This window comes from Trematomus bernacchii, unplaced genomic scaffold, assembly GCF_902827165.1.
Source record: "Trematomus bernacchii unplaced genomic scaffold, fTreBer1.1, whole genome shotgun sequence".
NCBI classification, from domain to species: domain Eukaryota; kingdom Metazoa; phylum Chordata; class Actinopteri; order Perciformes; family Nototheniidae; genus Trematomus; species Trematomus bernacchii.
In genome coordinates, this window is record NW_022987314.1 from 1,653 (window position 1) to 29,646 (window position 27,994).

General features: G+C 44.1%; 1 protein-coding gene across 1 annotated transcript; it reads left to right on the forward strand.

Moving 5' to 3' along the window:
- On the forward strand, nucleotides 1-27,994 carry slc9a5 (solute carrier family 9 member A5; the record flags this gene model as incomplete). The annotated part of the gene is given in 9 exon segments (XM_034126466.1): nucleotides 1-330; nucleotides 14,621-14,923; nucleotides 17,307-17,470; nucleotides 19,412-19,490; nucleotides 19,599-19,776; nucleotides 24,087-24,307; nucleotides 24,764-24,966; nucleotides 27,755-27,844; nucleotides 27,924-27,994. Coding segments are annotated over 9 exon segments (1,616 nt in total), but the record flags the coding sequence as incomplete, so codon positions are not given.

A 27,994-nucleotide genomic window follows, 5' to 3' on the forward strand; every position in this document is an offset into this window, starting at 1 on the left:
TGCAAGCTGAGCTCCGGAGGAAGATGCTGCTGCTCGGGCTGATGCTGCTGCTGCTGCCCGGCTCTGAGGCCGACCCTCCCGGGGAGAATGTGCCCGGCGCCCCGCTGGTTCTCCCGGTGCTCCGCGGGCCGGGCCTGGAGGAGCGCGGGGCTCCGGTGGCGCTGCCCCGGTCCGCGGTGGATCCTGAGGCCGGGCCCGGGGACCAGGAGGCCGGGGAGGAGGAGCCTCATCACGGCGGGGGGTTCCGGGTGGTACAGTGGGAGTGGAGCTACGTGCAGACTCCGTACATCATCGCCTGCTGGCTGCTGGTGGCCAGCGTGGCCAAGATCCGTGAGTGTGTGTGTGCGTGCGTGCGTGTGTGTGTGTGTGTGTGCGCGCGCGTGTGTCCTTCATTTGGAACTTTACTCTAAGTAAATGATAAACTCACCTTATATAAATGTATAGGACTATTTACTGCATACAGACATGTTTATATGCACATATTAATATTCACATTTATACATGTGTGTGTGTTTGAAAAAAGAATCTTATATATTAAGTTGTTTATTTTATTATTTATCTTTCTGTATTTGAATCACTAGGTTTTAACTTGCAAAAAATACTATTAAATAATTGGCAGTAAATATGTAAATATATGTATTCAGTTTGTGGTTGTGTTTTAGGATTATATTGCAATATAAAAAGAAAATAATTACATTTTAATCCATCAAGAGAAAAAACTTCATTATTTTAATAATTTATTAACTACTGGGTAGCAGAAGTTCAATAAAGTCTACACAATACGTTACATTACGTTACTATACGTTACAATACGTTACAATACGTTACATCATGTTACTATACGTTACTATACGTTACATTACGTTACAATACGTTACATCATGTTACTATACGTTACTATACGTTACATTACGTTTCTATATGTTACATTACGTTACTATACATTACTATATGTTACATTACGTTACTATACGTTACATTACGTTACTATACGTTACATTACGTTACTATACATTACTATATGTTACATTACGTTACTATACGTTACATTACGTTACTATACGTCAACGCACGCCGCCGTGTGTAGGGGCCGTAACAGGAACACGGTATGGGCTCTGCAGTGTTTAAGGACTTGTTATTGGATCAGAAACTGTGAACAGAGTTGGACAGTGCTGCCGTAGAGTTGTTGTCGCAGTTCCAGCCGTTGGTGCGCCGTGGAACAGTTTTGTTTTTTCTTAGTGGAAGAAATACGATCATTTTAAGTCAATAAAATCATTTCAATTAATATTGGGAGTCGATTCCTTAGTTTGTTTAGTATCTGGCCGTGTAATAAGCGGGATAATGTGCAGCGACTTAGTCATTATGGGGAACAGAGCACCCTTCAGGCTCATCAAGATCAGCCTGACTGATTACGTAAACACCAGGCTTACTAATCTACCGGCACAATTTTTCTCTAGTGTCGGAATGTCTCGCGATGTTAGTGAATTCTTAAAAAACAAAACACCATTTCATTTTGGGTTAAAATGAGTTGTAACTGCGTTACTGAGAATTGTAACGGGTAGTATATTACCCAAATGTCATTAGTAATGCGTTACATTACTTCGTTACAGCAAAAAGTAATACATTACTGTAACTCCGTTACTTTTGTAACGCGTTACACCCAACACTGATTACTATACATTACTATACGTTACTATACGTTACATTATGCTACTATGCGTTACTATGCGTTACATTGCTATACGTTACTATGCGCAGGGTTGGGTTGTAACGGCGTTACGTAATCCGAATACAAAAATCAAGTAACTGTATTCAGCTCGCGTTACATTTGAAAAACGAGTAATCTGATTACAGTTACTTTCGTAAACCTGAAGTGAATACATTTTGGATTACTTATTGGAATTATTGGTGGAAAGATTTCCTCACAACATTTAATATTCATTACTAAAGGTACAGTCGAATCATCACAGCGCACAAAACCTATTACTGCCGCAGATGGACCAAAAAAGGGAGCGTTTGAAAAAAAATTGAAAACGAAACATGGAGGAACAAAAGTCTGCGTTTAAATCGTGTGTGTGTGTGTGTGTGTGTGTAGAGGTGTGTGTGGTTAAAACACATCAGCCTGCGGTCGCTCGTTAGCCTTTCTAATGACTCTGAAGGTAAACGCAGTGAAGGCGGTGCGTGAAAGGCACTGCACGCTCCTCTTCTCAGAGGCTGAGTTAACCCTCCCGCTGCCTCCTGGTGCCGCAGAGATTTCATGAAGTGAAGGAGGTTTTCCTTCTATAAACCAGCTGTGGGCAGCAGATACTGTGAGTGTCGCGGACATGAATTCATAGATAGATAGATAGATAGATAGATAGATAGATAGATCGTACTTTATTGATCCCAAATTGGGAAATTGTTTTTGTTACAGCAGCATAAAAGGCATTTTACAATAAAACAAAATATACAAGAACAGACTAAAGGCAGACTGGTGCAAACACTCTCCTGTTTTGCCAATCCGATGCTTAAACAAATATAGCTCTACACCCCTGGCCAAAATGTCCTTAAAATGAAGTCAGAGTTTGACATTTTAATTCATGTCCTGCCAACACTGGCAGGACAGAAGGCGACACGCCCGTTCTAAGCCGTGTCCCTCACTCCTCACATCCCAAGCTGCATCCCCAAAAAGTGTATTATGTTGTTTCATCGTTTCAGATGTTATGTTTCAGTTGCTCTTGATAAGCCATTAAAACAGTAAAAACACGTTCAGTTTCCTTTTGCTTTGTGTGTCTCCTGTTCACCAAAACATACCCATCTGTGATGGATAAAGAAAGTAATCCAAAAGTAATCTGATTACGTTACTTTTTTAAGACACGTAACTGTAACTGTATTCGGATTACTTTCAGAGCCATGTATTCAGTAATCAGTAACTGATTACATTTACAAAGTAACCCTCCCAACCCTGATTATGCGTTACATTACATTGCTATACGTTACTATGCGTTACTATACGTTACTATGCGTTACTATGCGTTACTATACATTACTATGCGTTACATTACATTGCTATACATTACTATGCGTTACATTACATTGCTATACGTTACTATGCGTTACTATGCGTTACTATGCGTTACTATGCGTTACATTACATTGCGTTACATTACGTTACTATGCGTTACTATGCGTTACTATGCGTTACTATACGTTACTATGCATTACTATGCGTTACTATGCGTTACTATGCGTTACTATACGTTACTATGCGTTACTATGCGTTACTATGCGTTACATTACATTACTATACGTTACTATGCGTTACTATACGTTACTATGCGTTACATTACATTGATATACGTTACTATGCGTTACTATGCGTTACTATGCGTTACATTACATTACTATACGTTACTATGCGTTACTATGCGTTACATTACTATACGTTACTATGCGTTACTATGCGTTACTATGCGTTACTATGCGTTACATTACATTACTATACGTTACTATGCGTTACTATACGTTACTATGCGTTACATTACATTGCTATACGTTACTATGGGTTACTATGCGTTACTATGCGTTACATTACATTACTATACGTTACTATGCGTTACATTACATTGCGTTACATTACATTACGTTACTATGCGTTACTATACGTTACTATGCGTTACTATGCGTTACTATGCGTTACTATGCGTTACATTACATTGCTATACGTTACTATGCGTTACTATGCGTTATTATGCGTTACATTACATTACTATACGTTACTATGCGTTACTATGCGTTACTATGCGTTACATTACATTACTATACGTTACTATGCATTACTATACGTTACTATGCGTTACATTACATTGCTATGCGTTACTATGCGTTACTATGCGTTACATTACATTACTATACGTTACTATGCGTTACATTACATTGCGTTACATTACATTACGTTACTATGCGTTACTATACGTTACTATGCGTTACTATGCGTTACTATGCGTTACTATACGTTACTATGCATTACTATGCGTTACTATGCGTTACTATACGTTACTATGCGTTACTATGCGTTACTATGCGTTACATTACATTACTATACGTTACTATGCGTTACTATACGTTACTATGCGTTACATTACATTGATATACGTTACTATGTGTTACTATGCGTTACATTACATTACTATACGTTACTATGCGTTACATTACTATACGTTACTATGCGTTACATTACATTACTATACGTTACTATGCGTTACTATACGTTACTATGCGTTACATTACATTGCTATACGTTACTATGGGTTACTATGCGTTACTATGCGTTACATTACATTACTATACGTTACTATGCGTTACTATGCGTTACATTACTATACGTTACTATGCGTTACTATGCGTTACATTACATTACTATACGTTACTATGCGTTACTATGCGTTACATTACATTACTATACGTTACTATGCGTTACTATGCGTTACATTACTATACGTTACTATGCGTTACTATGCGTTACATTACATTACTATACGTTACTATGCGTTACTATACGTTACTATGCGTTACATTACATTGCTATACGTTACTATGGGTTACTATGCGTTACTATGCGTTACATTACATTACTATACGTTACTATGCGTTACATTACATTGCGTTACATTACATTACGTTACTATGCGTTACTATGCGTTACTATGCGTTACATTACATTGCTATACGTTACTATGCGTTACTATGCGTTACTATGCGTTATTATGCGTTATTATGCGTTACATTACATTACTATACGTTACTATGCGTTACTATGCATTACATTACATTACTATACGTTACTATGCATTACTATACGTTACTATGCGTTACATTACATTGCTATGCGTTACTATGCGTTACTATGCGTTACATTACATTACTATACGTTACTATGCGTTACTATGCGTTACATTACATTACTATACGTTACTATGCGTTACTATGCGTTACTATGCGTTACATTACATTACTATACGTTACTATGCGTTACTATACGTTACTATGCGTTACATTACATTGCTATACGTTACTATGCGTTACTATGCGTTACATTACATTACTATACGTTACTATACGTTACTATGCGTTACATTACATTGCCTTACATTACGTTACTATGCGTTACTATACGTTACTATGCGTTACATTACATTGCTATACGTTACTATGCGTTACTATGCGTTACTATGCGTTACTATGCGTTACATTACATTACTATGCGTTACTATGCGTTACTATACGTTACTATGCGTTACTATGCGTTACTATACGTTACTATGCGTTACATTACATTGCTATACGTTAATATGCGTTAATATGCGTTATTATGCGTTACATTACATTACTATACGTTACTATGCGTTACTATGCGTTACATTACATTGCTATACGTTACTATGCGTTACTATGCGTTACTATGCGTTATTATGCGTTACATTACATTACTATACGTTACTATGCGTTACTATGCGTTACATTACATTGCTATACGTTACTATGCATTACATTACATTGCGTTACATTACATTGCGTTACATTACATTACGTTACTATGCGTTACTATACGTTACTATGCGTTACTATGCGTTACTATACGTTACTATGCGTTACATTACATTGCTATACGTTACTATGCGTTACTATGCGTTACATTACATTGCGTTACTATGCGTTACTATACGTTACTATGCGTTACTATGCGTTACTATGCGTTACATTACATTGCGTTACTATGCGTTACTATGCGTTACTATGCGTTACATTACATTACTATACGTTACTATGCGTTAATATGCGTTACTATGCGTTACATTACATTACTATACGTTACTATGCATTACTATACGTTACTATGCGTTACATTACATTGCTATGCGTTACTATGCGTTACTATGCGTTACTATGCGTTACATTACATTACTATACGTTACTATGCGTTACTATGCGTTACATTACATTACTATACGTTACTATGCGTTACTATGCGTTACATTACATTACTATACGTTACTATGCGTTACTATACGTTACTATGCGTTACATTACATTGCTATACGTTACTATGCGTTACTATGCGTTACATTACATTACTATACGTTACTATACGTTACTATGCGTTACATTACATTGCCTTACATTACATTACTATGCGTTACTATACGTTACTATGCGTTACTATGCGTTACTATGCGTTACATTACATTGCTATACGTTACTATGCGTTACTATGCGTTACATTACATTGCGTTACATTACATTACGTTACTATGCGTTACATTGCGTTACATTACATTATGTTACTATGCGTTACTATGCGTGACATTACATTGCTATACGTTACTATGCGTTACTATGCGTTACATTACATTGCGTTACTATGCGTTACTATACGTTACTATGCGTTACTATGCGTTACTACGCGTTACATTACATTGCGTTACTATGCGTTACTATGCGTTACATTACATTACTATACGTTACTATGCGTTACTATGCGTTACTATGCGTTACATTACATTACTATACGTTACTATGCATTACTATACGTTACTATGCGTTACATTACATTGCTATGCGTTACTATGCGTTACATTACATTACTATACGTTACTATGCGTTACTATGCGTTACATTACATTACTATACGTTACTATGCGTTACTATGCGTTACATTACATTACTATACGTTACTATGCGTTACTATACGTTACTATGCGTTACATTACATTGCTATACGTTACTATGCGTTACTATGCGTTACTATGCGTTACATTACATTATTATACGTTACTATACGTTACTATGCGTTACATTACATTGCCTTACATTACGTTACTATGCGTTACTATACGTTACTATGCGTTACTATGCGTTACTATGCGTTACATTACATTGCTATACGTTACTATGCGTTACTATGCGTTACATTACATTGCGTTACTATGCGTTACTATACGTTACTATGCGTTACATTACATTACTATACGTTACTATGCGTTACATTACATTGCGTTACATTACATTACGTTACTATGCGTTACTATGCGTTACTATACGTTACATGACATTACTATGCGTTACATTACATTACTATACGTTACTATGCATTACATTACAGTATCAGGACCTTCCATAACGCAGTTAGATATCCATATAAACATATTATTATTTGAGTAAGTATTGAATGCACCATAAACATGTCTGTTTATACACAGAACTTCATGTTGACGTTTAATATGAGACTCAGTTTAATATGAGACTCAGTTTAATATGAGACTCAGTTTATTACACATGTAGTACAGGTTCAGCTGAAGACCTCTGATGTAATGGAGAAGTGTAGCGCCCCCTGCAGGTCTGGAGTTAACGCCATCGTTCAGGAGACTGTTAATAATCATTCATCATCATCGTCATTTTGAAATCAATATGTGGCTCTGCGTTGGTTTCACAGAGAGGAGCAGCTGATGGAGGAGGGAACGTTTTTATGATTTTAAAAAACCTCCGTCTGCTCCTTTAAACCTCCACAGACCCCCCCCCCTCCACACGACCCACCCCCATCCACACGACCCCCCCTTCCTCGTCTCTTAAACATTCTGTGCCTCCAACACGGATCTGTGTGACTCACTGTGCTGCAGACAATAAAACACTATACATGCTGCTTATTAATGTCACACACACACACACACACACACACACACACACACACACACACACACACACACACACACACACACACACACACACACACACACACACACAGTATCCAGTGTTCAGCTGAAGGAATCTGGTTGTCTGTGGTCACGTGAGACAGAAATTGACTCACAGATATCCAACAGTTATGGAAAAGACCAAGATGACCAGTCTCTCTGGTTTTTACTTTTATATTATAGTTTGTGTTTTGTTTGTTTAACTCTATAAACTACCGACATGTATAGAGAACACTAAGTAAACATTTTCAAAATGATACATTCCCTAGAAAATGTGCTTTACAGGGTTTTAATATCATACAACACAGATGAGGGACTACTTTCAGTGGTGTGTGTGTGTAGCTGCTGTTCCCACAGATGGTGTTTTTCTGAATCTGTGATGAAGACACTGTTTTGTTTTTATTCAAATTAATCACATTTTGCTCTTTAGATCAAAGTTCACCTCTGTTTTAACAGATATATATATTTACAGTTTTATACTCAAACACACGTCAGATAAACACAAGCTGTGTGAATAAAAGCAGACGTGTTTGTCTTTGATATTTTGTCCTTGTGGTGATTTATGAGGAGTGTGTGTGTGTGTGTGTGTGTGTGTGTGTGTGTGTGTGTGTGTGTGTGTGTGTGTGTGTGTGTGTGTGTGTGTGTGTGTGTGTGTGTGTGTGTGTGTGTGTGTGTGTGTGTGTGTGTGTGTGTGTGTGTGTGTGTGTGTGTGTGTGTGTGTGTGTGTGTGTGTGTGTGTGTGTGTGTGTGTGTCATGAGTCACAGCAGACCTTGGTGATTTAATAATGGATAATAATGACGTGTCTGAGATCATGAACACACACCATGTGACCAGTGGAAAGATGAATTAAAGAACATGAACTCAGGTGAATCTGATAATACACCTGTTACCTATTTCAGTCATCAGACAATACTATCATGTTACTTCAGTTACTCAGTAATACAATCGTTAGGATACGCAATATTATCCGGATGATTTTATCACGATACAAAATACCAGGGTTTTGTCTAAACTGAGTAACGGGAGCGCTGCGCCCTCTTACTCCTGGCGTGCACCCTCAAACCAAAATGCAGATTTTCCCCGTAAAATGTTAAAGGTCCCATGTCATGCTTTTCTGGTTATGACCCGTCCCCTTGTGTTCTGTAGCTTCTGCATGTAAACGGTCTGCAGAGTCACAAACCCGCTATCCCGGACTCCGCTATTGTCCCTGACGGATTCTCTATTTTTCGTCAGGACCGGACTGCAAACTCGGGGAAAAGTAAGGGAGGCGGTGTGTGTGTAATGACTAACAACAACTGGTGCTCAGATGTGAAGATTATTTCATCGGACTGTTCCGCACAGCTAGAGCACCTCATGATCTCATGTCGGGCCTTCCATCTGCCGAGGGAATTCACATCTGTTGTGATAACAGCAGTGTATATCCCGCCGCAGCCACTCGCCGACAACAACACGGCACTCGATCAGCTGTTTGGGTTTATTGATAAAACCGAGACTTCACGGCCAGATGCGGCGTTCGTTGTGGCCGGAGATTTCAACACCGCCAACATGAAGAAGGTTTTGCCAAAATATTACCAACACATCAACTTGATTGATTGATTGATTGAAAAGTTTATTAACAGCTTGTATATTGGGTACAGTACAGTACAGCTCAAAACATACAATTGTTAAGGGGATGCAGACCAGAGAAAGACTTTCGTCTTGTTTACATCAGGGTCCCCCATTTCCAATTCATCATATCATTTAAGACATATAAGACATATTTGACATACAGATGGCTTATTTACAATTTACATACAGGTGTTTTTTTACATACAGATGGCTTATTTACAATTTTCATTTTAGATTTCGTTCTAATACATCCTAACCGGACATTTAAGACATACCAAGTCTACAGATATACAGTTAGTAACAGAGTCTAAAATGCGAGTATATACATAGATGGGGGGGGGAAGCTGTCCATTGTACGACAGGTTGAGATTTGTACCATTACCGGGGCCAGTTTTGCAATGCTTTCCCCCGAAGGTGCTCTTTAAGAGAGGTTTTGAAGGTAAGTATAGTTTTACTTTCCTTTACAGTTGTGGGAAGAGCGTTCCACCTTGATGTGGCATAATTGCGAAACGTGTATTCCCCTTTTTTTGTGCCAAATCTGGGTTTTACATGATTTGTGGAGCTCCCTCTGGTGTTATGATCATGGTATTCCTTGACCTTTGGGAAGAATTTTGACATGTACATGGGTACCATAGAGGTGTAGTGGATCTTGTAGACCAGGCCCATTGCAAGTAGCTGTACTCTGTCGTCTACTTTAAGCCATCCTAGGTTGTCAAAGTGGGCAGAGGTGAGGTGGGTTCTAGATGAAAGGTCAAGCAGTAGTCTGACCAGTTTATTTTGCGATGTTTGAAGTTTTATTTTTAGCGCCTTGGAGGTGCTATGGTACCATGACGTGCAAGCATAGTCATAGTACCCTTGAATGAGTGCTCCTGCCAGAGTTCTCAGGGTGCTTGTGTTTACCAGAGAGGAGATCCGGTATAGGAATCTAGTTCTTTGATTGACTTTTTTTATTACATTGGATGCCATTTTGTCACAGGAGAGGTTTGCCTCAAGAATAGATCCTAGGTATGTAATTTCCTTCTTACTTGTGACAATAATGTCACCCACTGCAACTGAGAAGTCGTCGGATTTGCTGAGATTATGTTTCGAACCGAAGAGAATGGACTCTGTTTTACCCAGGTGTAATGATCATTTATTATCGGCGAGCCAGGTGCAGATTCTGCCGAGCTCGGAGCTGAGGGTTTTTTCAACCTGCAATCTGCTCCTGTCAGAGACCAGCAGGGCTGAGTCGTCCGCCAACAGGAACAAGTTGCAGTCACATGCTGATGACATGTCATTTGCATAAATTAGGAACAGTAACGGACCTAATATGCTTCCTTGTGGAACACCACAGCTCACTGGGAGGGGGGGGGACAGAGTACCGTTTACCTCCACCATCTGTTCTCTCCCCTCCAGGTAGGATTGCATCCAGCTCACCGATAGTTTATCAAAACCAATTGCTTTTAGCTTGTCAATCAGAATGGGGTGATTGACAGTGTCGAAAGCCTTTTGTAGGTCCAGCATCACCATGCCGCAGTATTTACCCTCGTCCACCTCTTGTTTGATGTGGTCGTTCAAATAAAGAAGGCATGTGTCAGTGGAGTGGGATGTTCTAAAGCCAGATTGAAATTCATAGATTAGTTTCTTTTCTGCGAGGTACTTTTCGACCTGTTCATATACTATTTTTTCCATGACTTTCGAGATGGAGGTAAGTATAGAAACAGGGCGGTAGTTGCCTGGGTCCAATTTGCTGCCCTTTTTGTGCAGGGGGGTTACTCTTGCAATTTTGAAGTCTTTGGGTACTTTTCCCTGTTTTATGGAGAGGTTAATTATGTGAGCTATGTGAACTTCCCGACGCGCGGGGGAAACATACTGGACCATGTTTATTCCCCTTTCCGGAATGGATATAAGGCTCTCCCTCGCCCTCCCTTCGGCAAATCAGACCATATCTCACTACTGTTGTTGCCTGCTTACAAGCAGAAACTTAAAAGGGACAGACCGATAACAAGGACAGTACAACGATGGAGCGAGGAGTCAGATTCAGCACTGCAGGATTGCTTTGCATCTACGGATTGGAGTGTGTTTGAGGACAATAACATCAACACACACACGGACACTGTCATCTGCTACATTGGGAAATGCATCGATGACGTGGTACCGAAGGTTTCTGTACGGACATTCCCAAATCAAAAGCCCTGGGTAAACGGTGAGGTGCGCGGCAAACTGAAAGCGCGCACTCTCGCGCACACAGCGGGAGATTTGGAGGAGTACAGGAAGTCTAGGTATGATCTCCGGAGAGCAATAAAAAATGCAAAGAGACAGTACAAAGAGAAGGTGGAATCTGACTTCAAAGGCTGTAACACTAGGAATATGTGGGCGGGACTAAGGACAATGACTGACTACAAAGGAGCAGCGGGGGGTGCTGCGGGAGTGTCTGCGTGCGCATCTCTCCCAGATGAGCTAAACAGTTTTTTTGCACGCTTTGAGAGCAGCCAGGCTGTGGAGGTACAGAGGGACCAGGAGCTACACTGCCCTTTTGTTTTAAATAGGGCAGATGTGTGTAAATCCTTTAAAAGGGTTAACCCACACAAGGCTCCTGGACCTGATGGCATCCCTGGCCGTGTTCTCAGGGTGTGTGCAGTTCAGCTGGCAGAGGTGTTCACAGACATCTTCAACAGGTCCCTGCTGCAGTCTGTAGTCCCCACATGTCTTAAACACTCCACCATCATTCCTGTCCCCAAAAAGACAATCATCACCTGCCCCAACGACTACCGCCCAGTAGCACTCACCTCCATCATAATGAAGTGCTTTGAGCGGTTAGTCAAATTATTCATCACCTCCTCCCTCCCTGAATCTCTGGACCCCCTGCAGTTTGCCTACAGAGCAAACAGGTCCACAGACGACGCCATAGCCCTCACCCTCCACACTGCCCTCTCACACCTGGACCCGAAGAAGAGGAACACATATGTGAGAATGCTGTTCATTGACTACAGTTCAGCATTCAACACCATTGTGCCCTCCAAGCTGGCCATCAAGCTCAGAGACCTCGGGCTCAACAGCGCCCTCTGTGACTGGATCCTGAACTTCCTGACGGGCAGACCCCAGGCAGTGCGGGTGGGAAACATCACATCCTCCACCCTGATTCTTAACACCGGTGCCCCTCAAGGCTGCGTGCTCAGCCCTCTCCTCTACTCCCTGTTCACCCACGACTGCGTGGCCACACACAGCTCCAACACCATCGTGAAGTTTGCTGATGACACGACCGTCATCGGCCAGATCACAGACGATGACGAGACGGCATACAGAGAGGAGGTCGAAAACCTGACATCTTGGTGCCAGGAGAACAACCTCCATCTCAACATCAGCAAAACAAAGGAGCTGATTGTGGACTACAGGAAGCAGCAGGGAGAGGGACACGCCCCCATCGCCATCAATGGGACTACGGTGGAGAGAGTCAGCAGCTTCAGGTTCCTTGGGGTCCACATCACTGAGGACCTGACATGGACTCTTCTCTGAGGACCTGACATGGTCTCTTCACACCACCACCATCACCAAGAAAGCTCGACAGCGGCTCTTCTTCCTCCGCAGGTTGAGGAGGTTCAAAATGGATTCCAGGATACTCTGCAACTTCTACAGGTGCACCATAGAGAGTATCCTGACTGGCAGCATGACGGCCTGGTACGGCAGCTGCACCGACCTCGATCGTAAGGCTTTACAGAGGGTGGTGAAAACTGCACAGCACATCACCAGGACGGAGCTGCCATCCATGGAGGACCTTTACTCCCAGCGGCTCAGGAAGAAATCACTACGGATTATCAAAGACCCCCATCACCCCAGCCACAAACTGTTCTTTCTGTTGCCGTCTGGCAGACGTTACCGCAGCATCCTGGCAAGGACAAGAAGATTCGGAGACAGTTTCTTCCCGCGGGCAGTGAGACTGTTAAACAATTGAACTGTTGAAACAACATCAAACATTCAACTGCTACTCAGTAGTATGTATCTAATACCTAATATATATATATCATTCCAATAACTTGTATATAGACTCATACTGCACTATTCCACATCATAACTTTATTTCATTTTTATAACTATTATTATTTTTGTATTGCTCTTGCTCTTATTGTTATTATGTTATGTTATTATGTTGCATTGTTGGAGAAGCCTGTGACATAAGATTTTCAACTGCATAATTACTCTGTAGCTATGTCAGATTGACAATAAAGAACCTTGAACCTTGAACCTTGAACCCTCAAAGTGCACCCTGTAGCGAGTAAAACTCGAACACAGAAAAGACCTGTCTATGCTGCCCCAGAACGCCTCGTTGGACATTTCTCTTTTTCCATAGTTTTCTTCCTGGGTACAGTGACGTGCCCATACCCAAATGGACCCATTGGTCCAAATGGACCAATCCGTGGAGCCGTTACTCACACACACACACTCAATCTTTTCTCAGCTGCAGCTCCGCCGATTTCTCCTCCCTGAGACGGCGGTACGCGGCGAGGCTGTGAGTCGCTGTGTGAGCACACACAAACTCCCAGCCAGGCTGCGGGTGTGTGTGTGTGTGTGTGTTCGGGCTGGTTTTGGGCTGGTTTCGGGCTGGCTTCGGGCTGGGTTTCGCTGTGTCTCGCTGTCTCGCAGACGGCCACTGGGCTCATAGGGAGGGGGGGGGCAGGAGCTCCAACAAGCCGTTTAGGACAGAGAGTGAATACACACACTTTACAGAGATGCTGTATGAGAAACCAATGTGAGTTTGGAACATTGAACAATTTAAATATATTTTAGTATACCTCAACAATGGAATTATGATCAGTAGAAATGGCCATGACATGGGACCTTTAAAGTGATGCCAGAAAATCTGGGGCAATTTTAAAACGACTTCAATTATGGGATATAAGAGCAATCACATCGACCAATGGTTTCTTGTTCTCTGTCCTTTTAGATGGACTTTAATCCCCCGTAGTGATAACATCTGAGAGCTTCAGCTCCTTCATTATTCCAGGCAGAAGAGGCAGCATATCTAAAAGCTTTTTTCCCTAGTTCTGTTCTCACTTTAGGAACCAGCATCTGAATAATATCTTAGGAGCGTAGGCCATATAGAATGTGTTTTTTACCCATTTACGTGCAAACATAAGAGGGAAACAGCCCAAGCAGAGATTTGATCTGTTGGAGTCGTTGCTTTCTCTTTCTTTCTTTGGATAAAGGAGCTCCATATTCCTGCCTCAAAGATCAGATCAGCTTCACAGTGGATGAGATGGATTCATGAATCACTGATGTGTATTCATTCATCCATGTCCCCCCCCAGTGTTCCACTTCTCGCAGCGCTTCACCACGGTGGTTCCTGAGAGCTGCATGCTGATCCTATTGGGCCTGGTGCTGGGGGGCGTGGTCCTGTTAGCCAATAAGAAGCAGCTGTACCAGCTAGAGCCCGCCCTCTTCTTCCTCTTCCTGCTGCCCACCATCGTTGGAGATGCCGGATACTTCATGCCGGCGAGACTCTTCTTCGACAACCTGGGCGCCATCTTGCTGTACGCCGTGGTGGGAACGCTGTGGAACGCCTTCTGCACCGGGTTCTGCTTGTACGCCGCCAAGCTGCTGGGGGTCATAGGTCAGTGTCTGGGGGTCATCTGGGGGTCAAAGGTCAGTGTCTGGGGGTCATAGGTCAGTGTCTGGGGTCATCTGGGGGTCAAAAGTCAGTGTCTGGGGGTCATAGTTCAGTGTCTGTGGTCATCTGGGGGTCATAGGTCAGTGTCTGGGGGTCAGACACGTTACATTACGTTACTATACGTTACATTACGTTACTATACCTTACATTACGTTACTATACCTTACATTACGTTACTATACCTTACATTACGTTACTATACCTTACTATACGTTACATTACGTTACTCTATGTTACTACTATACGTTACTATACGTTACATTATGTTACTATACGTTACTATACGTTACATTACGTTACTATACGTTACATTATGTTACTATACGTTACTATACGTTACATTATGTTACTATACGTTACTATACGTTACATTATGTTACTATACGTTACTATACGTTACATTATGTTACTATACGTTACTATACGTTACATTACGTTTACTATACGTTACTATACGTTACAATACGTTACATTATGTTACTATACGTTACTATACGTTACAATACGCTACATTATGTTACTATACGTTACATTACGTTTACTATACGTTACTATACGTTACATTATGTTACTATACGTTACATTATGTTACTATACGTTACAATACGTTACATTATGTTACTATACGTTACTATACGTTACATTATGTTACTATACGTTACATTATGTTACTATACGTTACAATACGTTACATTATGTTACTATACGTTACGTTACATTATGTTACTATACGTTACTATACGTTACATTATGTTACTATACGTTACTATACGTTACATTACGTTACTCTATGTTACTATACGTTACTATACGTTACATTATGTTACTATACGTTACTATACATTACATTATGTTACTATACGTTACTATACGTTACATTATGTTACTATACGTTACTATACATTACATTATGTTACTATACGTTACATTATGTTACTATACGTTACATTATGTTACTATACGTTACTATACGTTATATTATGTTACTATACGTTACTATACGTTACTATACGTTACATTATGTTACTATACGTTACTATACATTACATTATGTTACTATACGTTACATTATGTTACTATACGTTACATTATGTTACTATACGTTACTATACGTTACATTATGTTACTATACGTTACTATACGTTACATTATGTTACTATACGTTACTATACGTTACATTACGTTTACTATACGTTACTATACGTTACATTATGTTACTATACGTTACAATACGTTACATTATGTTACTATACGTTACTATACGTTACAATACGTTACATTATGTTACTATACGTTACTATACGTTACATTACGTTTACTATACGTTACTATACGTTACATTATGTTACTATACGTTACATTATGTTACTATACGTTACAATACGTTACATTATGTTACTATACGTTACTATACGTTACATTATGTTACTATACGTTACATTATGTTACTATACGTTACAATACGTTACATTATGTTACTATACGTTACGTTACATTATGTTACTATACGTTACTATACGTTACATTATGTTACTATACGTTACTATACGTTACATTACGTTACTCTATGTTACTATACGTTACTATACGTTACATTATGTTACTATACGTTACTATACATTACATTATGTTACTATACGTTACTATACGTTACTATACGTTACATTATGTTACTATACGTTACTATACATTACATTATGTTACTATACGTTACATTATGTTACTATACGTTACTATACATTACATTATGTTACTATACGTTACATTATGTTACTATACGTTACTATACGTTACATTATGTTACTATATGTTACATTATGTTACTATACGTTACATTACGTTACATTACGTTACTCTATGTTACCTGGAACAGCTGTTTGAGGGAGAAGAGCGCCCTCCTGAGCTCCGGACCGTGAGAGTTGTAAAGTTTCTCTGAAACAGAGGAAACAGGTTCATGATGATGCTGTTGGATCAGCTTCAGGTTAGTAACTCTGCAGAGATCATCAGAGAGGAGTTTAAAGAAAGCTTCAGGTTAGTAACTCTGCAGAGATCATTAGAGAGGAGTTTAAAGAAAGCTTCAGGTTAGTAACTCTGCAGAGATCAGAGAGGAGTTTAAAGAAAGCTTCAGGTTAGTAACTCTGCAGAGATCATTAGAGAGGAGTTTAAAGAAAGCTTCGACACAACTTGGAGAAAGTTAAGACAAAACATGTAATTAAGTGTGGATAGAGTTTGCAGAACAAAAGCTTAAGACAACGTTTCATTCAAGTTTCAACACATTTAAAGAACGTGTGTGTGTGTGTGTGTGTGTGTGTGTGTGTGTGTGTAGATGAGCGTGTGGAGGCGGGGCTTATGGACTTCCTGCTCTTCGGCGCTCTGATCTCGGCGGTGGATCCGGTCGCAGTGCTCGCCGTGTTCGAAGAGGTTCACGTCAACGACACGCTGTTCATCATCGTGTTCGGAGAGTCGCTGGTCAACGACGCCGTCACCGTGGTGAGCGACACACACACACACACACACACACTCACACGTTGGTGTTTAAACGTGTGTTTAATTAGTTTTATTGTTACTGTAAATTTGAATTTCAACATGTATATTTTTCTACCTGTAGACTCGTTGACGTGCACTACCTCCTGTAGACTCGTTTGACGTGCACTACCTCCTGTAGACTCGTTTGACGTGCACTACCTCCTGTAGACTCGTTTGACGTGCACTACCTCCTGTAGACTCGTTGACGTGCACTACCTCCTGTAGACTCGTTTGACGTGCACTACCTCCTGTAGACTCGTTGACGTGCACTACCTCCTGTAGACTCGTTTGACGTGCACTACCTCCTGTAGACTCGTTTGACGTGCACTACCTCCTGTAGACTCGTTTGACGTGCACTACCTCCTGTAGACTCGTTGACGTGCACTACCTCCTGTAGACTCGTTTGACGTGCACTACCTCCTGTAGACTCGTTGACGTGCACTACCCTCCTGTAGACTCGTTTGACGTGCACTACCTCCTGTAGACTCGTTTGACGTGCACTACCTCCTGTAGACTCGTTTGACGTGCACTACCTCCTGTAGACTCGTTTGACGTGCACTACCTCCTGTAGACTCGTTTGACGTGCACTACCTCCTGTAGACTCGTTTGACGTGCACTACCTCCTGTAGACTTGTTGACGTGCACTACCTCCTGTAGACTCGTTTGACGTGCACTACCTCCCTGTAGACTCGTTTGACGTGCCACTACCTCCTGTAGACTTGTTGACGTGCACTACCTCCTGTAGACTCGTTTGACGTGCACTACCTCCTGTAGACTGTTGACGTGCACTACCTCCTGTAGACTCGTTTGACGTGCACTACCTCCTGTAGACTCGTTTGACGTGCACTACCTCCTGTAGACTCGTTGACGTGCACTACCTCCTGTAGACTCGTTTGACGTGCACTACCTCCTGTAGACTCGTTTGACGTGCACTACCTCCTGTAGACTTGTTGACGTGCACTACCTCCTGTAGACTTGTTGACGTGCACTACCTCCTGTAGACTCTGTTTGACGTGCACTACCTCCTGTTAGACCTCGTTGACGTGCACTACCTCCTTTAGACTCGTTGACGTGCACTACCTCCTGTAGACTCGTTGACGTGCACTACCTCCTTTAGACCGTTGACGTGCACTACCTCCTTTAGACTCGTTGACGTGCACTACCTCCTGTAGACTCAGCAGAGAACAGCCTCTGGTGAACTACAGATGGATTTCTGCAGATTAACTGCAGCTCTAATCCTCAGCAGCACTCGGAGTAAAAACTAATCCCAAAGTGAACAAAGAGCGAGAGCAGAAGTTTCCCAGGATCCTTTCTGCTTTCTGCTGAGTCATTGTGTACAGGAAACTCACCGTCAGAGTTTCTGCTGAGTCATTGTGTACAGGAAACTCTCCTTCAGAGTTTCTGCTGAGTCATTGTGTACAGGAAACTCACCGTCAGAGTTTCTGCTGAGTCATTGTGTACAGGAAACTCACCGTCAGAGTTTCTGCTGAGTCATTGTGTACAGGAAACTCACCGTCAGAGTTTCTGCTGAGTCATTGTGTACAGGAAACTCTCCTTCAGAGTTTCTGCTGAGTCATTGTGTACAGGAAACTCACCGTCAGAGTTTCTGCTGAGTCATTGTGTACAGGAAACTCACCGTCAGAGTTTCTGCTGAGTCATTGTGTACAGGAAACTCACCGTCAGAGTTTCTGCTTAATCTTGTATAAAGTTTTTATTAGACGTAAATAAATGATGTCCAAAAAGGGAAACCTTTTCTTTAATTTTCTGACACAAATATTTGAAATATTCTCTTTTATCGGTTCCTCAAGTTTGTTTTTTAACCTTATTTGGTTTAAAGTCCACATTCCGTCCGGCAGGTTTGAGACTCAGTTTCTGTTTTGAATCCGTCGTGTTTCTGTGTCTCAGGTTTTATATAAAGTGTACATCTCCTTCGTGGAGGTCGGGGTGGAGAACGTCCAGACGGTGGATTACTTTAAAGGAGTCGGTGAGTTCAGGGAATAAGAACTTATAAAACATTGAAGTTGTAAAAGTGAGTTTGGCATTATGATCTTATAATGTTTATCTTCCTCCTCTTCCTCCTCCTCTTCCTCAGCCTCCTTCCTCATCGTCAGTGTTGGAGGGACTCTGGTTGGTCTGGTCTTCGCCGTTCTGCTCAGCTTCCTCACTCGTTTCACTAAGAAGGTCCGGATCATCGAGCCGCTCTTCGTCTTCCTGCTCGTCTACCTCGCCTACCTCACAGCCGAGCTCTTCTCCCTGTCCGCCATCCTGTCGTAAGTCTCTCCTGTCTTAAGTCTCTAACATCATGTCTTAAGTCTCAACATCATGTCGTAAGTCTCAACATCCCGTCTTAAGTCTCTAACATCATGTCTTAAGTCTCAACATCCTGTCATAAGTCTCAACATCCCGTCGTAAGTCTCTCCTGTCTTAAGTCTCTAACATCATGTCTTAAGTCTCAACATCCCGTCTTAAGTCTCAACATCCTGTCGTAAGTCTCTAACATCATGTCTTAAGTCTCAACATCCCGTCTTAAGTCTCAACATCCTGTCGTAAGTCTCTAACATCATGTCTTAAGTCTCAACATCCTGTCGTAAGTCTCAACATCCTGTCGTAAGTCTCTCCTGTCTTAAGTCTCTAACTGTTAGGAATGCGTGGAAAGGGTAGGACCCAAATGCAGACTACAAAACAAGGTAAAAAGGTCTAGAAACAAAAGCGAGCTTTATTCCAAAAGCTGAACAATAGCATGGCATGAAACACATAGGTACTACAGAAACTGACCGTGACCAACATGGAGGGAGACAGGAGAGACAATGAACTGACAAGGCACACTGGGGAAGACAAGACTAAATACAGAGAGGGGTAATCACAAGACAAGACACAGCTGGGGTAAGAGAGGCAGAAACACAAGGGCAACAGGTGAACACAATCAGACACACCAGGGAAACTAAGACAGGAAGGCAAACACAGGAAGAAGGAACAGAGAAGACACAAGGAGGAAAACATTTCAAAACAAAACAGGAAACCAGAGACAGAAAAAGACAAGACAAAACACAACACAGACAGATCGTGACATAACCCCCCCCTCAAGGGACGGATCCCAGACGTCCCAAAAAACATAGTCCAACATTTCCAAAAGGGTGGGTGGAGGGGGTCCGGAGGACGGGCCCGGAAGGGGTCCCGGGCGGACGGCCCGGGGGCAAGGCAGAGTCCAAAAAGGGGCGAAGGCCACAGCGGGCGAACTCAGGGGGCCGGGCATGAGAGCAAAGGCAGCGGCTCTCAGGGGGCCGGGCTCGAGGGCGAAGGCAGCGGCTGGAGAACTCAGGAGGCCGAGCCCGAGGGCGAAGACCGCGGCTGGAGAACTCAGGAGGCCGGGCTCGAGGGCGAAGACTGCGGCACTCAGGGGGCTGGGCTCGAGGGCGAACAAGAAGGCGGCGACGAGACAGCTCCGGAGGACGGGCAGGAAGGCGCTGACGGGACAGCTCCGGAGGCCGGGCAGGAAGGCGCTGGCGGGACAGCTCCGGAGGACAGGCAGGAAGGCGCCGACGGGACAGCTCCGGAGGCCGGGCAGGAAGGCGCTGACGGGACAGCTCCGGAGGACAAGCAGGACCCAGTATCGGCCGGACAGGAACCGGAGCCGACGGGACAGGCGTAGACGGGGTCCTGAACATGACATGGGCTGGTGTCAATGGGACCCCGGATGGAGTAAGGGCTGGTGTCGACTGGACCCCCAACGGAACAGGACACAGAGTTGGCAGGACCCCCGGTGGAACAGGTGTCGGCGGGACCTCCAACAGGACAGGACACAGAGTTGGCAGGACCCCCGGCAGGACAGGTGTCGGCGGGACCCCCAACAGGACAGGATATGGTGTAGGCAGGAAATCTGGCGGAGCAGGTGTCGGCGGGACCCCCAACAGGACCGGATCTGGTGTTGGCAGGAAACCCGGCGGAGCAGTAGTCGGCGGGACCCCCAACGGGACAGGACATGGGGTCGGCAGGACCCCCAACGACACTGGACGTGGAGTTGGCAGGACCCTCAGCGGAACCCCCAACGGCACAGGACATAGGGTTGGCAAGACCCCCGGCAGAAGAGTAGTCGGCGGAACCCCCAATGGGACAGGACATGGAGTTGGCAGGACCCCCGGCAGAAGAGTAGTCGGCGGGACCTCCAACATCACAGGACATAGGGTTGGCAGGACCCCCGGCAGAAGAGTAGTCGGCGGGACCTCCAACATCACAGGACATAGGGTTGGCAGGACCCCCGGCAGAAGAGTAGTCGGCGGGACCTCCAACATCACAGGACATAGGGTTGGCAGGACCCCCGGCAGAAGAGTAGTCGGCGGGACCTCCAACGGTACAGGACATGGGGTAGGCGTCGGCCGTAGAGCCAACAGGACACGGGGGGCTGGCGTCGGCCGTAGAGCCAACAGGACACGGGGGGCTGGCGTCGGCCGGAGAGCCAACAGGAGACGAGGCGCTGGAGTCGGCCGGACCACCGACAGGACACGAGGGGCTGGAGTGGGCCGAACCACTGACAAAACACGGGGGGCTGGCGTCGACCGGGGAGCCAGTACTGGAGCCGAAACTGAAGCCGGAACCATGGCTGCTGGGGCCGGAACTGGGGCTGGAACCATGGCTGCTGGGGACAGAACTGGGGCCGGAACCATGGCTGCTGGGGACAGAACTGGGGCCGGAACCATGGCTGCTGGGGCCAAAACTGGGGCCGGAACCATGGCTGCTGGGGCCAGAACTGGGGCTGGAACCATGGCTGTGTGGGCCGGTTCTGGAGCCGGAACCATGACTGTGTGGGCCGGTACTGGAGCAGGCACCATGGCTGCTGGGGCTGGAACCATGGCTGTGTGGGCCGGTACTGGAGCAGGCACCATGGCTGCTGGGCACGGAACCGGAACACGGAACCATGGCTGTGTGGGATGGTACTGGAGCACGGTACCATGACTGTGTGGGCCGGCACTGGAACACGGAAACATGACTGTAAGGTCCGGTTCTGGAGCAGTGACCATGGCTGCTGGGCACGGAACAGAAGCCTGGACCCTGGCTGTGTGAGCCAGGTAATCGAGCACGGAAGCATGGCTGTGTGGGCCGGTACTGGATTACGAGCTGGCTTCCTGACCTTGCGTTTCTTTGAGGTCTTTTGGAGGCTCCGTGGACCTCCAAACGCCAGACGGGATCCCAAAAAAGGGTCAGAGAATGGAGACTGGCACTCGGGGCTACGTGAAAAAACTCTGAGCCATTCAGGCAACGAGCTCCTCAGCCATGGCATGTTAGACACCTCCATCTGTGCCTTCTTGAGGATAGCCTCTTTGTCCCTTCTGGACGAGGTTCCACTCCACTCGGCATAATAACATTGAAGGGAAAAGTCTAGATCGAACAGATCTACCTCAAAATCTTCAATATCCGCTGGGTCCATATTTGGTCGGTTCATTCTGTTAGGAATGCGTGGAAAGGGTAGGACCCAAATGCAGACTACAAAACAAGGTAAAAAGGTCTAGAAACAAAAGCGAGCTTTATTCCAAAAGCTGAACAATAGCATGGCATGAAACACATAGGTACTACAAAAACTGACCGTGACCAACATGGAGGGAGACAGGAGAGACAATGAACTGACAAGGCACACAGGGGAAGACAAGACTAAATACAGAGAGGGGTAATCACAAGACAAGACACAGCTGGGGTAAGGGAGGCAGAAACACAAGGGCAACAGGTGAACACAATCAAACAATCAGACACACCAGGGAAACTAAGACAGGAAGGCAAACACAGGAAGAAGGAACAGAGAAGACACAAGGAGGAAACATTTCAAAACAAAACAGGAACCAGAGACAGAAAAAGACAAGACAAAACACAACACAGACAGATCGTGACACTAACATCATGTCTTAAGTCTCAACATCCCGTCTTAAGTCTCAACATCCTGTCGTAAGTCTCTCCTGTCTTAAGTCTCTAACATCATGTCTTAAGTCTCAACATCATGTCTTAAGTCTCAACATCCTGTCGTAAGTCTCAACATCCTGTCGTAAGTCTCAACATCCACTCTTAAATCTATAATTTCCTGTTGTAAGTCTCTAAAAACCCAGTCGTTAGTCTGTACCGTCCTGTCATAAGTCCCCCAATCCAGTCGTTAGTCTGTACCGTCCTGTCATAAGTCCCCCAATCCAGTCGTTAGTCTGTACCGTCCTGTCATAAGTCTCTCCTGTCATAAGTCTCTCCTGTCATAAGTCCCCCAATCCAGTCGTTAGTCTGTACCGTCCTGTCATAAGTCTCTCCTGTCATAAGTCTCTCCTGTCATAAGTCTCTCCTGTCATAAATCCCCCAATCCAGTCGTAAGTCTCAATCATCCTATCCTAACTCTTTAACTTCCTCTCGTAAAACTCTAACATCCTTTCGTAAGTCTCTAAAACCCCATTCCTAAGTGTCTACCTTCGTGTCGTAAGTCTCTAAAATCCTGTCTTAAGTCTCCATCGTCTGGTCTTAAGTCTCTACCCTTCAGCAACAACAGTCTGAACACACATCATTATTAAGTAAGTCTCTACTTCCTGTCCTAAGTCAGCACTCTCCTCTCTTTCAGGATGACGTTCTGCGGGATCGGAGCTAATAAATACGTGGAGGCGAACATCTCCCAGAAGTCCAGAACCACCGTGAAATACACGATGAAGACTCTGGCCAGCATCGCAGAGACCATCATCTTCATCTTCCTCGGCATCTCCGCCGTGGACAAATCAAAGTGGGCCTGGGACACGGGCCTGGTGTCCTGCACCCTCGTCTTCATCTTTGTCTTCAGGGCCGCAGGTTTGACCTTTAGTGACATTCAGTGACCTCTTTGTGCAGGTGTGATTGACCTTTAGTGACCTCTGTGCAGGTGTGATTGACCTTTAGTGACCTCTGTGCAGGTGTGATTGACCTTTAGTGACCTCTGTGCAGGTGTGATTGACCTTTAGTGACCTCTCTGTGCAGGTGTGATTGACCTTTAGTGACCTCTCTGTGCAGGTGTGATTGACCTTTAGTGACCTCTCTGTGCAGGTGTGTTTGACCTTTAGTGACCTCTGTGCAGGTGTGATTGACCTTTAGTGACCTCTCTGTGCAGGTGTGTTTGACCTTTAGTGACCTCTGTGCAGGTGTGTTTGACCTTTAGTGACCTCTCTGTGCAGGTGTGTTTGACCTTTAGTGACCTCTGTGCAGGTGTGTTTGACCTTTAGTGACCTCTCTGTGCAGGTGTGTTTGACCTTTAGTGACCTCTCTGTGCAGGTGTGATTGGTCAGACGTGGGTTCTGAACCGGTTCCGGCTCGTCCCATTGGATAAGATCGATCAGGTGGTCATGTCGTACGGCGGCCTGCGGGGGGCGGTGGCCTTCGCTCTGGTGGTTCTGCTGGACGGAGAACACGTGAAGGCTAAGGAATACTTTGTGGCCACGACCATCGTAGTGGTCTTCTTCACCGTCATGTTTCAGGTACGAGGAAAAACTCCCCGTTACTTTTTAAATGACTTTTATGTTTTTATATTCCAACAAGACAAGCCCCTCCCTATACGAGGGCTAACACACCACCGGGTTACTTTAGATGTTCATATGTGTATTTACTTTTATAAAGTCTGTTCCTGCTTTATCTCCAGGTGTTCAGGTGTTCAGGTGTTCAGGTGTTCAGATGTTCAGGTGTTCAGGTGTTCAGGTGTTCAGGTGTTCAGGTGTTCAGGTGTTCAGATGTTCAGGTGTTCAGATGTTCAGATGTTCAGGTGTTCAGGTGTTCAGGTGTTCAGGTGTTCAGGTGTTCAGATGTTCAGGTGTTCAGGTGTTCAGGTGTTCAGGTGTTCAGATGTTCAGATGTTCAGGTGTTCAGGTGTTCAGGTGTTCAGATGTTCAGGTGTTCAGGTGTTCAGGTGTTCAGGTGTTCAGATGTTCAGATGTTCAGATGTTCAGGTGTTCTGGTGTTCAGATGTTCAGATGTTCAGGTGTTCAGGTGTTCAGGTGTTCAGGTCTTCAGGTGTTCAGGTGTTCAGGTGTTCAGATGTTCAGGTGTTCAGGTATTCAGGTATTCAGGTGTTCAGGTGTTCAGGTGTTCAGGTGTTCAGGTGTTCAGGTGTTCAGGTGTTCAGGTGTTCAGGTGTTCAGATGTTCAGGTGTTCAGGTGTTCTGGTGTTCAGGTGTTCAGGTGTTCAGGTGTTCAGGAGTTCAGGTGTTCAGGTGTTCAGATGTTCAGGTATTCAGGTGTTCAGGTGTTCAGGTGTTCAGGTGTTCAGGTGTTCAGATGTTCAGGTATTCAGGTGTTCAGGTGTTCAGGTGTTCAGATGTTCAGGTGTTCAGGTGTTCTGGTGTTCAGATGTTCAGGTGTTCAGGTGTTCAGATGTTCAGATGTTCAGGTGTTCAGGTGTTCAGGAGTTCAGGTGTTCAGGTGTTCAGGTGTTCAGATGTTCAGGTATTCAGGTGTTCAGGTGTTCAGGTGTTCAGGTGTTCAGGTGTTCAGGTGTTCAGGTGTTCAGGTGTTCAGGTGTTCAGGTATTCAGGTGTTCAGGTGTTCAGGTATTCAGGTGTTCAGGTGTTCAGGTGTTCAGGTGTTCAGGTGTTCAGGTGTTCAGGTGTTCAGGTGTTCAGATGTTCAGATGTTCAGATGTTCAGGTGTTCAGGTGTTCAGGTGTTCAGGTGTTCAGGTGTTCAGGTATTCAGGTGTTCAGGTGTTCAGGTGTTCAGGTATTCAGGTGTTCAGGTGTTCAGGTGTTCAGGTGTTCAGATGTTCAGATGTTCAGGTGTTCAGGTGTTCAGGTGTTCAGGTGTTCAGGTGGTCAGGTGTTCAGGTGTTCAGGTGTTCAGATGTTCAGATGTTCAGATGTTCAGGTGTTCAGGTGTTCAGGTGTTTCAGGTGTTCAGGTGTTCAGGTGTTCAGGTGTTCAGGTGTTTCAGATGTTCAGGTGTTTCAGGTGTTCAGATGTTCAGATGTTCAGGTGTTCAGGTGTTCAGGTGTTCAGATGTTCAGATGTTCAGATGTTCAGGTGTTCAGGTGTTCAGATGTTCAGATGTTCAGGTATTCAGATGTTCAGGTGTTCAGGTGTTCCGAGGCCTGTACGACGAAGCTGGTTCAACCTAACCTGGATATGTTTGAGTTAGCCGGTTGGCCCAATCCAAAACATACGCGCTCTCGCTAAGCTGTACTACGACGCTGGTTATCAAGTGGATCGCTCAAGCCAGCCGTGTCCTATCTAGTTAGGTGCGCGTTCACATGAAAGGGGTGGGGTTTGGAGCATTCGACCAATCACAAACATGGACAAGCGTACTGACAGCGCAGCGTCATACTTCCTGAATGAAAAGTGAACTTTAATATTAGTCAAATATGAAGAAGTTAAACTTTAAACATCCATGACTTAAACACTTTATCCAGGATCAAAGCCACACAGCTGCACCTGCAAGGTGAATACAGCTGGTAACAGAGAAAGTGTTTGAATGCGTACATTAACAGGTTTATGATATCACTGCCCCGTCTAAGACACGATCTGACTTTAATTACATTTGACTCCAATGTTTCGTCAACTTAATGTGTTGCTTAAAATAATACTTCTGCATCCAGTATGTGACACTGTGAGTGTTGCACGGCCAGATACGGCTCAGCTGACTCAGATAAGGAGATATATGATACATTATGATGTGATATGATATGAATGATAATGGGACACATCGACGTCTGCACTCACAGTGCCGCGGACTGTACGTAATGTTACTCTGATCCGGTTACTTATGTTGTGGCAGATATTTAAGTAAGCTTTCTTAACGCTAATGTTATAATAGTCAGATTGCTCTGAAGATGGGAGGGGATATTCTATTAATGTTCACGTTCACACAGTCAGGTGATTTTTGCCGGCCGTCTTTCCTGCAACGGCAGTTTTTCTGTATTTTCTCTATCCTGTAATATGACTTGATCGCTTTAAACTCTGCACACTGAGCTCTGATTGGTCAGCAGGCGGTGCTTTCACTGAGTTGATCTCTTAGCCTGCCACCTAACCTCCTCCCGAGGAGGTTAGCCGCTCAGCATCAGTTACCATGGAGATCTAGCCTGCTAAAAGAGAACCAGCGTCGTAGGACCGGAAAGCCAGAGTTTTCCCTGAAGTTAGCCGGCTAAGCGAAATCCGGCTTCGTAGTACAGGCCTCCGGTGTGTTCAGGTGTTCAGGTGTTCAGGTGTTCAGGTGTTCAGGTGTTTCAGGTGTTCAGGTTTTTCAGTGTTCATCAGTAATCTGGTCTCTCTCTGTGTTTCAGGGTCTAACCATCAAGCCTCTGGTGAACTGGCTCAAAGTCCCTCGCTCCACCAACAGGAAGCCCACCATCAACGAGGAGATCCACGAGAGGGTGGGGCTGCTGACCTATTGTTGTTGTTGTTGTTGTTGTTGTTGTTTGTGTTGTTTCTGATGTTATTGTTTGTGTTCAGGCCTTCGACCACATCCTGACAGCAGTAGAGGACATCGCAGGTCTGCAGGGATATAACCACTGGAGAGACAA